This window comes from Rhineura floridana, chromosome 17 (genome assembly GCF_030035675.1).
Source record: "Rhineura floridana isolate rRhiFlo1 chromosome 17, rRhiFlo1.hap2, whole genome shotgun sequence".
In the NCBI taxonomy this organism is placed as follows: Eukaryota; Metazoa; Chordata; class Lepidosauria; order Squamata; family Rhineuridae; genus Rhineura; species Rhineura floridana.
This window is the reverse complement of record NC_084496.1, coordinates 25,689,300-25,707,499: the sequence shown is the minus strand read 5'-3', so window position 1 is coordinate 25,707,499 and position 18,200 is coordinate 25,689,300. Positions and strand designations below refer to the sequence as shown.

At 44.4% G+C, this 18,200-nt stretch overlaps 1 protein-coding gene across 7 annotated transcripts in view; it reads right to left on the bottom strand.

The window, feature by feature from the left end:
* The window catches only part of PEMT (phosphatidylethanolamine N-methyltransferase), a 98,726-nt gene that overhangs the window by 10,210 nt on the left and 70,316 nt on the right, over positions 1–18,200 (bottom strand). For 4 of the 7 annotated variants that reach the window (XM_061599755.1, XM_061599758.1, XM_061599754.1 and 1 more), the window contains 2 exons: positions 13,475–13,586; positions 8,689–8,733 (listed from right to left, as the gene is read on the bottom strand). In XM_061599755.1, the coding sequence (XP_061455739.1) occupies positions 8,689–8,733; positions 13,475–13,586 (157 nt within the window). Of the gene's footprint in view, positions 1–6,443; positions 6,529–7,340; positions 7,574–8,688; positions 8,734–13,474; positions 13,587–18,200 lie in introns of those variants that run through there. The other 3 variants (XM_061599759.1, XM_061599760.1, XM_061599757.1) reach the window with 3 other exon arrangements.

Genomic DNA, 18,200 nt, shown 5'->3' with positions numbered 1-18,200 from the left:
CCAAGTAGGGTTGGTTGCTGGTCAGTATAGACAATACTGAGCTAGATGGACCAACGGTTTGACTTGGTACAATGCAGCTTCCTATAAGAAAGTAAGAAGAGCCTTGCTGGATCCGGCCAGTGGCTCATCTAGTCCAGCATCCTCTTCTCACAGTAGCCAACCAGAGGCCCCAAAGGGAAGCCTGCAAGCAGGACCTGAGCGCAAGAGCACTCTCTCCTCCTGCGATTTCCGGCAACTGGCATTCAGAAGCATCCTGCCTCTAACTGTCTGCATCTGTGTTGGAATTGCTTTTTGCTATATTTTTGAACCTTATTTTTTAATGTTTTTAAAGCTTTTTCAAAAATGTTTTTTAAAGATGTTTTGTTTTAATATGTTTTTAAAGGTTGTTGTGTTTTAATATATTTTAAAGTCTGTTTTTATGATGGTTTAACGTGTTTTTAGCGCTTTTGTTTGCCACCCTGGGCTCCTACTGGGAGAAAGGGCAGGATATCAGTCAATCAATCAGTAACTATGAGAAAAAGTCTAGTATTAGACCAAACCTTTGCTGGGTAAAGTTTTGGTGAACTTTGGGGAAAGGCCCACATGCAAAAAAGGGGGGGTTAAATGCTTCCTACATTTAGTTTTCGAGGGTCGAGAGATGAATGTCAAAGGCAAGGGGAGCAACACTCCCCGACCCTTCCCTTGGCTCTTCATTGCCAGTCCCAGAACGTCCCAACACAATTCTGCAACATGACATAGCGTGGCCCTGGTGCAGCAAAATCACTCCTGGCAGTATGGAGGGGCCAAAAGAAGCGCCAGAGAGTTTTGCACCCACCACCCTCTAAATTCAACCCCTCCCTAGAAATAGCCAGATTTTGCTGAGCTGCTAAAGGAGCCTCAAAAGTAAAGGTGGCCCTTTGAGAACATACCAACTCTCTCTGCACTATATGTTTAAAATACACCACTATAAACAGTCATGGCTTCCCCCAAAGAATCCTGGGAACTGTCATTTGTTAGGGGTGCTGAGAGGTTGCTAGGAGACCCCTATTCTCCTCACAGAGCTACAGTTACAGAGTTCCCTGGGAACCCCTGGGAGGGTTTGATTGTTAAGCCGCTCTGGGAATTGTAGCTCCATGTGGGGAACGAGACTCCTAACAACTCTCAGCACCCATAACGAATGACCGTTCCAAGGACTCTGTCGGGGAAGCCATGGTGCTTAAAGTGGTATGATATTGCTTTAAATGTAGAGTGAAGATGGGGCCACAGACACACAGACTCAGCACAAGCGGCAGAGAGCAGATCAAGACATTTCTGGCTTGCTTGCGGCAGTCAAAATCAACCTGACCTCCCCTTTGCATTGAGCAAAAGCCGGCGCGTCCCATCTCCGAGTCTCTGAGTTACGCTCCAGGCAGGCAGTGAGATGAGAGCAATCAGCTTCTTTTGAATTCTCACTTCAGAACATCTATTAGCATCGGAGCCCAAAGCAGTGGCTGACCTTGTGGAGCTGCCGCATGGGACGGCAACGATCGATGTGGCATCAAAGGACCAAGGGGAGAAAAGTTCAGCTATTCCAGAAGGAATTCTTTCAAGAATGCTCCATAAGAAGATGCAAGCGATTAGTCTTTGATCATAATTTCTCCCCCTGACGCAATCTCATTTCCAGACCTCCTCAGTAAACAATGGACTTCCTTGTTGAAGGGAAAACATTAGCTGTCAACAGGGAGGCAACATAATTGGCCACACTCTCATTATTGTGGAAGGGCTAAGATGGGGTGGCGGGGAGGGAATGAAGACTCATTTCTCCATCAGATCCCTCTTTCTGCTTTAATGCCGTCCAATTTAAGCCAGGCTGTGTGGCAAGCTACGTTGGAAGGGGATGGATTGTCAGACAGGAGTAGGAGGCTGGATATTCCAGGTGGTTGGCAGAGGCCTTACAGGACACAGAACAGCTCCCATGGAAGGCAGGTGTTGATCTGATAAGAGCTCAAAGTTCAACTATGGTCTCATAACCCAAGCAGGGGCTTCATGACCACCAGAGTCCCACCTCTGGAGTTCCAGATAATTCAAAGGGGAGTCTCCCTGGCTTGGAATCATCAGGGACTGTGGTCTTATTGAAAGGCCTCCGGTTGTATTCTGCCTTCTACAATGGGAGAGGATGTGCCTTAGGTGGTGGGTAGCCTGATTCAGACCTCTTCTGGAAAACACTGATAACTCCTCATCCTCCTTCTTCCAAGAGCCCCTTCTTCAGATTCCAGGTCCAGTGGTTTCAAGAATCAAGAGACCTTCCAGTCCGATGATCACAGGAAGTTGCCTTACACCTGGTCTGACTATACTGTATGTCCACAGAGGCCACCTTGTACACTTCAGATAAGTGGCAGGCCAAGCCCTTACTGGAACTTTGACCTTCCCTGTTCCCCTAGTTTGGCAGATGAGCCCTTCTTCAATGTACCCTCCTTTGCTGAAGTTGCAACACCAAATGTGTAAAGCAGGGCCTTCATAGCGGTGGCACCTACCGGTGGAAATCCCTAACAGCATGCCAGGTTCCGCCCTTGTCCTCTTTTTCAAATCTACATTTGTACAGCAGGCTAGTTTCTACATATCCCTCCATCCAGGAAAGGAGGAGTCATTCTCACAGCTCAAGGACGCATTCCAGCCAGGCCAAAACATTCACAGAAAATTGCAAGGGCCAGGAAGAGAGGCCTGGAGGGTCACATTTGGCCCCCGGATCTATGGATTCCCCATTCCCAGTTTAAAACCCGTTTTATTCAGGAAGGCTTTCAACATGGCAGGAGGGAGAGCACTGCCAAGTTTCATTTGAAATTGATATTTTATTGTTCCTGATTTTTGAAACGCTGGCAGTTTTAAAATGTTGCTTCGTCCTGTTTTCGAAGACATGCCTTGTCTTAATCCTTTGTTTTCCCTGTACATCTGCTTCAGGTGGTTTGCAAAGAAGCGACTCCTTTGGATGCATCAATCAACCAATAATAAACCACCCATTAAAAAAAGTAAGTGCAATTTTAAAAAGTGCTACGTCTAGTAAGTGCTGTGCTGATTAAAGGCTGTATTTATATATATATATATATATAAATGAGTGCTGTTCAGTTGCAAGGACAGATAATAACCAAGGAATGCAACGACCAAATCAGTTTTGTTCAATCTCAAGTTTGTAACATCATGTAGGAAGAAGGGGACTGTTTTCTTTATTGCATTCCCCCCCCCTTGAGCTTTGCAACATTAGTTTGAGTATGCTGAGCTTAAGCCTAGGAAATTGGATACGTTCCCCGGGTCCCTCTGATGAGGTCATACAGAACATGTTCTCGTGGAGTGGAAGGAAACAGCCTTGGTGTTTGGATGTCATGGCGACAGTGATGAGATGAGCAGCAACTGAGATGGGGCGCACTGCTCACCTGTCCTGTTTTGTAACAGAACCACGGGGTACCACTTGCATTAGAAAGCAGACAGCAGGTTAGCAGTGACCATAGTCACGCCAGGGCTGTAAGGTTGATGGTTGCGGGACTTGGAATCCATTTGTGAAAACAGGCAGGTGTGCATGTCAGGCCAACCATCATCATTACTACTTGCGGGATCACTTTACTCCATGTGTGCCCCACTCAACTGGTCTGATCTGTGGAACTGGGACTCTTACAATTGCCACATTATACTTGTTCTGTACTTGCAAGAAATTGTTCTTTTAGTGTGGCAGCACCTGCACTTTGGAACTCCCTGCCTATTGACATCAGGCAGGCGTCTTTGTTATACTCTTTCCGGCGCTTGCTTAAAACATTTCTGTTTAGGCAAGCCTACCCAGACACATAGATGTTGATGTGTTTTAGTCTCTTTTTAGCTTACTGCTGTTTGAATTGTCTTTGAAAGTTTTTTAATTTTTTAAAAAATTTACTGAGTTTCTTGTAAACCATGAGAGGTTTTCTTACAATCAAATGGGACCTAAATTTTGTCAAACAAATAAAATAAAATATAAATTAAATTTATATTGTGCCCTTCCTCCCAAAGGAGCCCACGATGGCAAACAACAAGCCATAAAACAATACAAGTATATTAAAAACAATTCCAGTACAGATGCAGGCTTAGATAAAGATCTCTAAAAAGTTTTAAAATATCCCCACTGCAGGATGCAACTTGGAGATGCTGAGCAAAGAAAAGAGGAGAAAAAGCAACACAGTGCAGTTGGACCATTTTGGAAACACTCTCACTGCTTTTTGCCCAAATGTAACTTTTCCTCTCCAGGCTTGACCTAAGAGAAAAATAAGGTACTGCAAGGTTGTGGCAAAAGGCTGCTTTGAGTGGTGCTGATTGGCTAATGCCTGTGATGTCACAAAGACACCTCTCCAGCCTTGGAGCAGTTTTCAAATGCTTCTTTTTAAATGAGGGGAACAATGGATGTATAATGAATATTAAGCTATTTAATTCAGGAAGCACCTACTCCCATACAAACCTCTCTGCAGTTCAGTGGTGGCTGATGGCTTTATGTCAGTGGGGCAGCGGTATCAGCTTCAGGTTTTCATCCAAACTTTCGAGGAGCTGTCCAGGGTGTTGAACCTATTTTGGGAACAGACTTAAGCACCTTAGATAGCTCCTTAAAAGTAGTAAACCCCTAAGTGGGTTCCACTACCCCACTGACATGAAGCCACCAGCCGCCACTGCTGTAGTTTAAGATCAGCTGAGAGGCCTTGCTTCAGTTCCCGACATATTTGACCACGCTAGTCACAACAGGAAGCAGGGCCTTCTCGCTTGCTACTTTGGTGTATTGGAACATGCTTCCAAGTTGCTACGGTCCTGCCTCTTCCAGCATTCCTCAAGCAGCTTAAGCTTTTCCTGTGCCTTTCTTTGCTAATTCATGTTGCTGTTCTTGTTGACTGTGGTTTTATTTGGATTGTTTTAACTGTTTTTGTTCTTGCTTTCACTTCACTTCATTGTTAACCACGTTAAAGTCCTTTCGTTTGGGTGTTAAGCAGCATAGACATATATCAAAGAAAATCAATAATTATTTTAGTGCTGAGCTAAAATAGACCTTCAATCTTGCCATCTCAATTATAGGTGTTAAAGTGGAGGTCAGGCCATTTCAATTTTTTGGAAGGGTGGGCAAAAACTGGTCAAACTTACCAACAACAATCCATTTCCCAGAGGCTGGTTGCTATTGTTTTTCCTACCAAAAGGAGCCCCAAAGCAATTTTACAGGGACGACATACAAAATATGCGATAAAAGTCCATTAAAATAGAAGGAATGCACTTAGGAGGATGTTTATATAGCTGGCTTTTCAAAGGGGAAAAAAGCCTTTAAAAAAGCAGCCAGACTTTACTGAAAGTGTTAATCCACAAAAATCACCCAACAAAATAAAATAACATCAAAAAATAAATGGTCAAAAGAGCTGCATGGTGCCAGAAGGATGAAAAGCCGGCACCAGGTAGAGATGTAAGAAGGCATCATTTCCTGGTATTTATTTATTTATAAATATATTTGTACTGCTATTTTGTTAAAAACATTAAAGCAGTTTACAAGAAGTTAAAAACAAAGCAAAACAAAAAACAGCCATACGATAAAAATATTAAAAATACAATAAAAACAAAGGTCAACTATTGCAAAAGAATATCTTCTTAATTGCCTGCATAAGCCTGGTGGAACAGAAAGGTTCTCAGCAGGCCTTTAAAAGTTAAAACAAAAGGTGCCTGATGAATCTCTGTTGTCAGAGGGTTCCAGAGAACTGGGCCGATGGCACTGAAGGCTCTAGTTCATGTCGATGTGAAATGAATCTTGCCAAGTCGGGGGAACAACCAAAGCTGCTCCTGCAGATGATCTCAGTGATCACGCTGGGACATAAGGGTTCAGGTAGTCCCTAAGATATCCTGGACCTAAGTTGTTCAGGACTTTGTAAATTAATGAAAGGACCTTGAACCTGGCTTGGTAGTGAATGGGCAGCCATTATAGATGTTTTAAGAGTGGTGTCAAATGTTGTCAACCACGTGCTCCCATCAGTTGTCTGGCTACCACATTTTGCACCAGCTAGAATTTCTGAACCAGGGCCAAGGGCAGCCCCACCTAGAACACATTGCAGTAATTTGTGCCTGTTGCATGCAGCACTGTTTCTGTTCTGCTGCAGTTAATGTTCAGAAAAAAAGTTTTTCAACTTGCTGTACGCAGTGGCCAAATTTAGTAACGCAATTAATTATGTGATTGTTACATGATTTTATATTATTCATTTCAATGTGGGTTGGGGCACACATCATCAATAATGTACTGGGAAAAAATAACAGCAACTTGCAGACTGGGGGAAATAATGAAATGTCCCATTTCGTCATCTTTATTGCTTTGCTTGGCTCAGATTTCATTTTATAGCGAGTCACTTAGTAGCATCCTCAGCTCATCGTGGGGCTCATTAAGCCGCCAATTAAAACAGCAGAGATGTGTGCAAGAGAGCTGGTGCGTCAGACAAGCCGGATCTGCCACCACCTCCTTCAACTGACGGTCTCAATGGTACCCGAAGATGCACATGTCATCATTCACTCCTTGCTCTGCAATGTGTACACTGCTTCCTGGTTGAAACATGCAAAAACCATACTTTGAAACCAGATAAGGAGGCTTGTTAAAAATGGAGGGAGAGAAGAGGCAGAACAAGCAACAGGGTGGAAGGAGTTCTGAGATATAAGAAGGACTGAGGAAACTGTGGCCCTTCCAGGCATTGCTAGACCACACCTCCCATCATCCCTGACCATTGGCTCTGCTGGCTGAGGATTATGGGAGTTGGAGTCCAACAACATCCAATGGGCCACAGGTTCACCACCCCTGCATTTCACTTTTGTGGCTCTGCTGCTCAGGTACAGACTGCCCCTTGGGGTTCAAAAGATCTGTGCTTGTACTAAGGATATGGTGCAGTTGAACCCATTTGGTTTAGGACAGTGATGGGAAACTTTGGGCTTTGAGCCTAATTAGGCCTAGTTTAGCCCATAAGACTGTTCCCCACAAGCCATGCCTACCTGCCCCACCCACATCTGACGTTATACGCGATGGGAGGTTACGTCAGGAGCTTAAAGCGAGCTTCCAATCTTTGCTTTGCAAGCGGGGCACCTAGCCAACTGTCCATCCCGCCCATCTATCAAACATTGGCCATGGGGCTTGTGGGAGGAATTACCTATCTGGTCTGCTGGCCAGATCCAGGTCCTCACTCCTGGTGTAGTGGACGGAGTGCTGAATATTCATTCATTCCATTAAAATATTGATTTATTATATTTGTTAGTTCCTAACACCGGACAGTGTCTAGGGTGACTTACAATCAAGTTTAAAAACATTGCAAATTCCATCAAATACCCGGCTGAAGAGGAAAACCTTAACCTGGTGCGGAAAAGATATGAGTGTAGTCACGGGGGGGGGGGGGGTCTCATTCAGGAAAGCATTCCACAGGTGGTGGGTGGGGGAACACAATCAAAATGGCTCTCTCCTCTGCTGCCCCCCTCTGAGTCTCTCTCAGACAGGGCATGCAGAGAAAGGCTTCAAAGGACACATGGACCAGACAGACCACAGTCCAAAGCCTCACTGAACCATGAAGCCCACTGTTGATCTTGGCTCAGTCATGATCTGCCTCTAGGGATGAAAGAGAACGTCAGTTCAGTTTGCATTTAAAGATGAATCAATCAAATTTGCACTTTCCAAAAAAATATGAGAACCAAAAGGCAGCCGTCCTTCGAAATTTGCACATCTGAATTTTGTGATGCCGACCAAAGTTTACAAAAACGCATGTTAGGGCAAAGTGTGTATAAAAATGAATATATTAGTGAAAGTGACATACAAAAATCCATTCTATTTGGAAAACTTCCTTGCAAAAATCTGTACATTAGTCAAGACTGCATTAAAATGTGTTTATTAGGAGAACTCCACACTAAAATGCTGAAGAATTTTCATGAGCATTTTAAAAAAAATTGCTGCAGAAATGTGGAGAACTGAATTTTAGACTGGAAAATGAGAAACTGACAGATCTTTCCTTCCCTACCTACCTCAACAGGGGGTCTGTGAGGGTAAAATGTGATAAGAACCCTATGTATACCCATCCCAAGCTTTGGGGCTTGATAAATAGATCAATACACAGAACTATTTGGTGCTTTTGGGGGGGGGGCTAAAAGTAAAAAAAAATAAAAATGGGTTGGACACTCACAGCCTAGGAGAGAGCACAATAACGTACTGCTAGTTCTGTTCTCCATGGTGACTACTTGTTGACCACGGATGAAGGGTTCTATAGCTGTGAAAAGGGAACATCAATTTGATGCTCTGTGGGCAGCATTCAGAAAAAATGAATGAAAAAAGACTCTTTGTTATTATTATCTGTGGGGAACACATTAACGCAGGACACAAGTCATTAGAGAATGGTTCTATAATGGGAAAAGTGCTCTTTGCTTTAACAGGTGCACTCAGTGACTAGAATAACAACAACAACAACAGCAACAACCTTCAAACAGGGACAGTCCAAACTCTTGCCATATTGACTAGAACGGACACCCAACAAGAGCCTTTTGTTTTAGGCCTTTGGATGCAAAACGGAATAAAGCCAGGCTCTTAACACCTGCAAGGAGAAACACTGACCATAACTAGGGGTGGGTGAGAAATTCAATTCAGTTCGCATTTCCAGCCCAGTCTATCCCATTTGCACTTTCGATAACAATATGAGAGCGAAAACACAGCCATCTTTCAAAAGCCTCACTTACGTGAATTTTGCGATGCAAATCTCCAAGCAATGTTTACCAAAATGCCTGTGTTAGGGGGGAAGTGTGCATAAAAATGAATATAGGCGTGAAAATAACACAGAAAAGGGCATTATATGACAAGAAACTGCTTGCAAAAACGTGTACCTTCATCAAAACTTCCTACAAAAATGTGTTTTATTAGGAGAAATTCACACTAAAATGCTGATGAATTTTCATGAGGGTTTGACAAATAAAAATGTGCAAATTGCTGCAGAAATGTGGAGAAATGAATTTCTGACTGGAAAAAAGGGAAATTGAAAGAACCAAAATTGACAGATCTTTCCATCCCTAACCACAACCAGCTGCGCAGTTATAAACTTCACACACTTAAGGTCTGGTAGCCTTAAATATGCTTAACTGTGTTGGACTGAGGCAAATGGAATATAACTTTATTTAGAAAATTTCCTAAATGTTTTGGGTTGTAGCCAGTGCTAGTTCTACTCACAGTAGACCCGCTGAAATGAAGAGGACTAGCTTTGGTTCATTAATTGTGATGGGCCTACACTGCGTAAAACTTAGTTGGATATCATTCATCACATTCAAAAGAACCTCAAAACAATATCAAAACAGAAATAAATATAATGCAATACATTAATAACTGGGTCAGGCAGGCTGGTGCTTGGATGAGATGTTACTTCAGCAATGAAGCAGCTCAGGCTGGGATTTTATATAGGAGCTGAAAGTGCCACCCCTTCCTGGCTCTCAGCTGGGCCTTGATCCTGATGCTTCCATGCACTTTCCCCTCCTCCTGAGCAGCCTCACGCAGCTTGGCACTTGGGGGATGGCTCTGGAGCTCCTGCCTGGCTCTCTGTCTCCTCTGCTCCTGTGGCCCTGGGGCAAAGAGCGTGTCAGGAAGCAAGGCAAGTGGTGTGGGGAGCTCAAGTCCTGGGGAAAGGTTGTCCAGATCCAACAGCTCTTTAGGGTCACTAGCAGTGTGGAGATCTGCTGGGGCGTCCTGTTCCTCCTGCTGCTCCTCTGAAGAGACTTCAAATGTGAGGTCCAGGTAGGGCTGATTTCTGACACTGGAATCCCCTCCAGCCTTGCTACTTTACAGCTACAAGACTAGGGTCCGCAGAACAGGAAGACTGCTAAAAGGGTCAAGTCCAGTTCCTTTTGTTAAGTAACTAGCCCTGGCCAGGTCTGTTTAGTATCCCATTTTGTAATGTAAGGTAGGGCAGTGTTAGGACATGGGAACTCGATAGCTGAAGACACTTCAAGTCTGGCAAAAATTGAAGTGGTCTTTCTCCCCCCCCCTTTCTTTTTGGATGATATCAAGGTGACTATGGGTGAAAGAGGCTAATAGATTGGCAACATTCTGGAGACTGACCTGTTCTTTGTAAAAACCTAATGCTATGGCATTGAGGGTTCCCCTAGAAAGCTGATGGGGAACAGCATCTGTTGGTGAATGCTGTGAACCCTCATCTGATGTTTAGCCTGCATACATTTGTAAATAAAACCTTGGTATACAGAAATGCTATAAGTCTCCAGGAGGGATAGGAGAGATATTAGATTCAGTTCACATTTAAAGGCGAATCTATTCAATTCACACATTCTGAAATAATATGAGAACCAAAAATGCAGCCATCTTTCAAAATTTGCACTTATCTGAATTTTGTAATGCTGTCACAATCAGCAATGTCCTAAAATTTAAATCTGCCACATCCTCCTTGACTGTGAAGCTCTGCCCTTGAACTCCTGATTGGTGGAAGGACTGATAAAAAGGAATCGCTTCTTCACACATGATGAACTTGTGGTATTCACTGCCACAAGAAGTGGTGATGGTCTAGCTTGGAGGGGGGGACCTGGTGCCCTCCAGATGTTGTGGGACTCCAGCTCCCATCAAGCCCCATCCAGTGCAGCCAATGGTCGGGGAGGATGGGAGATGTAGTCCAACAATATCTGGAGGGCCACAGGCTCACTGTCCCTGGCTTAGAGTTTATAAAGACATACCCTCCAACGCCCCAAAGGTTCCCCAGGGATCGCTGTCTGAGTTCCCCCCTTCCAAGACTGCTACACATTATTGAAGCCTCTTCTTATATGATGTTCATTTACTCTGCAAACATCAGTGCAATTTCACTAGTTTCTAAAGCATAGTGTGTTAGCAAACTGACCATACATTTTAATTTAAAAAAATTGGGAAGAGCAACTTTAATCTCACAACAGTTCCACTTGTACTTATTATAGAAGGTAGCTACAAGTGAAATGACATTCAATGACGTTTACTATCTGGATAGGCATTGATGAGGCCGAGGGAAAAGATGCAATGAACTTGCATTTCCAGCAATGACTTTAAAACTTTTAACAAAAAGCACAGCAGGGACATATTTATTAAATTTATATCCCGCCCTTCCTCCTAGAAGGAGTCCAGGAGGGCAAACGAAAACACGAAAAACACTCTAAAACATCTTTAAAACAAAAAGACAGCAATAATTATAGTTGTAGAAAAGTAAGTTCCTTTCCAGTCCACTTTGCATTCCAACAATAAAAGACACATCATCTGGAAGGCACTTGGCTTGAGAAAGGTGGTCTAAGGCTTCTCCTTGAGAAAAGGAAGGCCCTTGAGGTCAGGAGCAGAGCATTTCCTACACATGCTGAAGTTTCAGTCTTTGCCATCTCTGGTTAGGAAGGACCGCAGGGCTGGGAATAATGCCTGCCTGAGATCTTGGAGAGTTGCTGCTAGCCAAGAGTAGATACTATACTACTCTAATAGACTGATGTGTGACCAACACCTCCAAGAAATGCGGCAAATCTTACAGACGCCTGCTTGACTTCTTTTGACGTTTCTCAGACGATTTGTCTGGCCCGGACCTTCTCATTATGCTGTGAGCTTTTATTTTAGGTGTAATTAGAGGTGGATGAATCTGTCAATTTCACTTTCTCTGTTTCTTATTTTTCTATTCTTAAATTCACTTCTCCACATTTCCATATCCATTAAAAATAAAAATAAAATTCATCAACATTTCAGTGTAAATTTCTCCTAATACACGCATTTTATACAATGTACACAGGGTCTTTTCAGTGGTGGTTTCCCATTTGTGGAATGCCCTCCCCAGTAGTGTGTGTCTGTTTCCATCCCTTTTAACTTTCAAGAAGAATTTGAAAATATTCCTGTTTACACAGGCATCTGGTGGCTGTAGAGGACTGTTCCTGGCAGCCTGAAGATCACTGATGAAAGAATGTTTTTAGCCATGGTTTAGGATATTTTTGTTTTAGAATATTTTTAATTGGAATTGTGCTTTGGAATGTTTTTAACTGTTTTTTACTATGTTTTTCTTCTTTTCGTTAAAGGGTTTTGTTTATGTTTGCTGCCCTGAGTTCCTTCAGGAGGAAGGGTGGATTATAAATTCAAATAATAACAACAACAACATTATTATTGCATGCAATTTTGCCTAATATTCATTTTTTGCCAATATAATGCATTTTTGTATGTTTGTATTTTCAGTAATACATGCAATTTTATTCACACTTTACCCTAGTATACTCATTTTTGTACACATTCCTTGGCTGGAGAACTGCATTGCAAAATTTGGAGAAGTGGACATTTCAAAAGGTGGCTGTGCTTCAGTCTGCATATTGTTTCGGAAAGTAGGATTAGGCAGGTTCACCTTTCAATGCAAACTGGTTTGAATTTCTCAGTCACAAGTTGGGGATGAACAAAATCCATGTAAGAAATTCTGCTAGCCTTTTCTTGGTTTGCTGCTATCAAAAGCCATCAGAGGTATTGCCTGAGAAGAACTTGTCAAATCTGCTTTGAATGCAGCCTTTCCTTTATCAGTGTGAGAAAACTTCAGATCTTACAGACTTAGTATTCTTGTACGGCTCTGTTAAATGCTTTTTCCCTTTAACCATAAACCAACTAACAGATGTGTTATATACTCCATACTTCAATAATAAATAATAAAAAATAAAAATGTGATTCCCAAACATAGTATCCTGTACCTAGAAAAGCTCAGTTCTGCCATTTTTGTTCTGCGCTCACAATTAATTTATTCCACAATTTATGCTGGGGTTGTTACTTAGTTTTGCAGGATTTATGCTGGATTTGTTAATCACGGGGAGGGCCAAGAGCTGTTGCTTGGTGTTGGAATACCTCCTTCCAACTACCAAAACTCTCTTTCCTTGACATGTCAGTGCACATGACCTTTCAATATATTTTCAAAGTCTTAAGGGCTAGAAACTTGATTTATTTCTATCCAGTGCCACATTTTGTACTCTCATATGATTGCAGTATATACAGAAACAGAACTTTCCTCAAACGGATCGGTGTCTCACCAACCTTTCCATGCCAATATGCCCCAGAGTAAACTTTCGTTGTGTTGGTGGAAGAAGAAGGCTAAATATATTGCAATTTAGAGTGCCTCATAAGAAATCAGAGAACCTCCTCAGATCAAAAGTTGCCCAGCACTTTGTAAAGACCTGGGGTGGGGGCAAATGAACCTGACCACACTAGGCAGTCAAGAAGCAACAAGTAAGCATAGAGAGAGCTATTGCGGCATAGTGGTTGAGTGTTGGACTAGGATCTAGGAGACCAGGGTTTAAACCCCCACTAAGGCATGAACCTCACTGGGTGACCTTGAGCCAGATAACATTGTGAGCCTAACCTACCTCACAGGGGTGTTGTGAGGATAACACAGGGAAGGGGAGGATCATGTATGCCAACGTAAGCTCCTTGGAGGAAAAGTGAGATATAAACAAAATATATATACATAAAGAAATTTCAAAAACAGCAAAAACATGATGCACTTACATGATGGACCAACCCAGATAGATGGTGCTGCTGCCCCAATACATGGGATTGTCCAGCACATTGAATGGGAAGCACGTTACCTTTGCCTCCATGAGGATACCAAAGTAGTCACCTATAAGGAAAACATACACAAAGATTAAGGCGGGGGTCACCTGTGTGCCCACCAGTACCTCCTATGGGGCCCGCGAAAGGTCTCAGCAAAGTTCAGGCATTGGTGACTTCAAGACTGGATTACTGCAGTGTGCTCTGTGCGGGGGGGGGGGGCTGCCCTTGACCCGAAAGCTGCAATTAGTGCAGAATGCTGCAGCCAGATTGCTGGTGGAAGTGAGACCCTGTCAGCATGTCACACTTCAGAGATCTGCACTGTTTACCATTTTTCAGGGTGTTACTACTGGTATATAAAGTCCCTAACAGCTTGGGACCAGTTTACTTGCAGGACCACCTTATATACACCCTTCCCTCTTTGGAACAGGCACTGCTACAGCTGACACATAATACTCATTCCGCACTTGTAAGACTCGTTGGAACTCCCTGCCTATTGACATCAGGCAGACGCCTTCCCTTTGGTGCCTGCTGAAACCTTTTTTGTTTAGGCAAGCCTATCCAGACACATAGATGTTGATGTGTTTACATCTTTTTAGTGTGCTGCTGTTTTAATTGTTTCAAAAATGTTTTTCATTAAATATTTTATTGATAATTTTAATTTTTTTCCTAAACAGCTTAGAGGGTTTTTTTTTACAATCAAACAGTATATAAGTGGATTATGGCCAGCATAAGAACAACCTTGCTGGATCAGAGTGACATCCATCTAGTTCAGCATCCTGGTTACCATAATGGCCCTATTCTTTGATGCCTCTAGAACAGCCTTCTCTAACATAGTGCCAGGAGGGGTGGCAACAGTCCGCTACGGGATCTCAGGCATCAGGGCCCCTGTCTCCTTCCTGTATCCGTGGACAAGCACACACACACTTAAAATACACCTGGTTGTTTCACCTCGCATGTCAGTACACCCCTGCCGCCATCTTGGGTGATAGCAGGCAGGCATTCTAACATGCGAGGTGATGCAACCGGGCTGATTTAAGTGCCCACCAGCACATCTGCATTCGAGGGTGCTCGATCGCAATCTGCAATCTGTGCCACCATCTGGTCACGGCCCGCAAACTGATGCTGGTGGAGATTCTGGAGTGGGAGCTCCACTCTCTCAGCCGCAGGGGCCCTTGTCTAGCGGCAGGACCCCTTGGCCAATGCCCAACCTGGCCACCTGCTGGCACTGGGCCTGGTAGTTCCCTCCAGATATTTTGGCCTACAACTGCCATCGGGCCCAACCAGCATGGCCAATGTTGAAGAATGATGGGAGTTGGAGTCCAACAACTTCTGGAGAAAATCAGGTTGGGGAAGATTGCTCTCGGGAATCCGCAAGCAGGCCTTCCCCACTGTTGCTCCTCCCTCAGCAACAGCAATTCAAAGGCACACCTCTGAACATGGAGGTTTCATGTGTGTTTCAAGTCCTCTTCAGAATGCTTGGAGAAGGCTTCAAATGCACATGGAATCAAATTGTAACATGTGTCTCCAACAGAGCTTGGAAAAGTTACTTTTTTGAACAGTTGCCATGCTGGCTGGGGCTGATGGGAGTTGTAGCTTAAAAGAGTAACTTTTCCAAGCTCTGGTCTCCAATATATTGAATTGATTATACAGCCTGAAGCTTGGCAAAAAAAAAGGCGAGTGCAGCTCACTGGTAGATTCTTGGGAATTCTACTTCTGGATCAGTAACACTGACTTCTGTTCTATAATTTATGCTGTTGAGTGACTCTGGTTTTAAAGACTAAAACAACCTTCCCCAACCTGGTGCCCTCCAGTAGTTTTGGACTGCAACTCCCATCAGCTCCAACAGATGAAAGTTGTAGTCCAAAATACCTGGACGGCAGCAGGTTGAGGAAGGCTGTGCTAGAGGATCCCAGACATAAAGAGGAAGCGTAAAAAGCATGAGCAAATACCTTGAGATTGAACTGTAAAACATTCCTGGCTGAGAATTAATATCTATCTATCTATCTCTTTGTGAGTACATCCTGAACAGCTTCCCAGCAAGAGGCATCAAAGGAAATAATCTGGTTATTATTTGTTTGATCGTAATCGACTTGAAGGCACATAACAACAAAGTTAATGGCAGGTTTATGCAGATAAGAGTGGTTTCATCATTAATCTCACTCTTGTGCAACATTATCACAATCTGTGGTGCTGCATATGCTCAGAATAGCAGAACAGTCTCACTGCATTTTTGGCTTTATAGTCTTGAGGCTCCATAAGCCGCATTTGCACTGCATGATTATTTAGTTAGCATCTGTACAGCATCATGTTCTTTTTTTAAGTGTTAGAGTTTCAGAGCATAGTACAAAATGGCACTTCAAACAAGTGTTTCGGTGGCTCTTGCGGCATTTCAGCGGCAACACACAACGGCAATGCAGCCCATCGAAGCATGACTCAGCAGGCCGAAGCTCTGATTGCCAGGCAACAGAAAGTAATTGTTCCAATGGGTAAAACTTTTCTGCTATGTGATTAGTCCACTTAGCTGCCTATAGCAACCGGCTGGGGTGTGTGTGTGTTTGGAATCGGACAAGGGCCATTCATTCTTGGAAATTCAAATGGGTTTCTGGCACGGTGTAAGGCTGAGGAAATTGCAGATCTGACCCAGGTAGTAATGCTAATAAATTATAGCACTTTGTTCTCTCAGCAGTGCTTTTCAGCCCACAATCCCGAAACGCTTTGCTCATGTCAATTAAGGCTTGCTGCACAGCTCTGCACAGAAGTGTCAACTTCACAGAGCAAAGGAGCAGTGGGGGGGGGGAACGAACTGGATCGCATTTTACGTGACTCACCCCAGGGCCAGAATTTCTATAAGCACATTTTGCATCCAAAGCACTTGAGATTGCTGAACTCCTCTGTACAGCAGCTCCTGGGAGATAGTTCACGAACATTCCTGCAGCCTGTCTTCATTGAGAAGGGTGTAACTTTTTTACCCCACTTTATCATTGGAGACAGTCCAAGTGGCTGATGACAGAAAGGCCGATGCTTTGAACCTGGGCCTGGCGCCAGTGCTCTGAAAGGTCAGGCAGGTGACAGGGCCCGCGTGTGGTTGCAGGGCCCCTGAAATACAGACACAATGCGCTGGAGGCCAGCAACAGAAGCTCACAGTGATGCTGGTGGGTAGATGTATTGTCAGGGGCAGGGACGGGGAACCTTAGGCCCAGGGGCCAAATGCAGACCTCCAGGCCTCTCAGTTTGGCTCTTGGTACTCTCATAAGAACATAAGAAGAGCCTGCTGGATCAGGCCAGTGGCCCATCTAGTCCAGCATCCTGTTCTCACAGTGGCCAACCAAGTGCCTGGGGGAAGCCTGCAAGCAGGACCCGAGTGCAAGAACACTCTCCCCTCCTGAAGACACTCTCCCTTGGCCACCCCCCTCCCTGGCCACCCCCTTCTCTCCAAGCCACCCCCCTCCACTTCCTCTGCTTTGCACCCTCCTGGAATGTTTCTGCCTCTCTGGAACGTGCCTTTGAACTCTGATAATGCTTCCTGCTTGCCACGTCAGAGGGAAGAGGGACGTGTGAGGGAATTCACATTTGTTGCTCCACCCACTTTGCTTCTTGCCCCACCCACCACTGGCGTGCAGCCCTCAGAGGGCTCCCTGGAAGGGAATGCAGCCCCTCAAGCTGTAAAAGGCTCCCCGCTCCTGACCTATCGGCATTGGGACCTTGGGGAATCCGGCAGATACCATGGCAATGAGAGACATAGCCGGGGAGGGGAAGCAGAAGGTTAGGAAGGACGAAGGTGATGGAAGGAAGGGATGGAAAGATGTCAGGAGAGAAGGGCTAAGAGTGAGGAGCAGCCCCCCACCTTGGTTTGCAGCGTTGTAGTACAAAAGGGTGGGGTAAACCTCTCCCCTCTGAGGACTCTTTCTTTGACAGGGCTGTTTGCCCTTATTATATGACCATAACCCAACATGTTTGCAGTCTGTCACTGCTGCCTTCTTAATTAGATGTGATGTTCAGGAGGGTCATTTTCTGCTAGGGAACATGGGATTTGTCATCTCCCCACCTCCTGAACTGAAGAGAGAGTACCACAGTCCCACGCCTGCAAATACAAAATGGCGCCTGAGTACTTGGGGAGCGTGAGATATGTGTCTCCTCCGGCTCCCTACTCAGTTTGGGAGGCAAGAGGAACCTACAATCCCATGTTCCCCACGGGAAAACAATGCTTCATGGGTCCAGGGAAGGAGAACCAGATAAGGCCTCTTCTGTCACGAGCAGCAATCCCTCTCTGAAACTGGTTACCCTTTTTCCCTTCTGAAAAGTTGTGTGAGTGTGTGAGTGAGTGTGTGTGTGTGTGTGTGTGTGTGTGTGCGCGTGCGTGTGTAAAATTGGGATTGAGAGAACTGGAAGGGAAGGTTGCCTACTGAGTGTGGGGGGGAATCCCTTGAGCTGGACACCAGTTTAAAAGGGTCTAAGCCTTGCTCGAAATGGATTGTGGCTTTAAAAAACAACAACTACTGGTCACATCCATACCATACATTTAAAACACATGTGTACCACTTTATCCATCACAGCTTCCCCCAAGGGATCCTGGGAACCGTAGTTTACTCCTCACAGAGCTACAGTTCCCAGCACCCTTAACAAACTACAGTTCCCAGAAGTCTTTGGAGGAAGTCATGTGCTTTAAATGCATGGTGTGGAT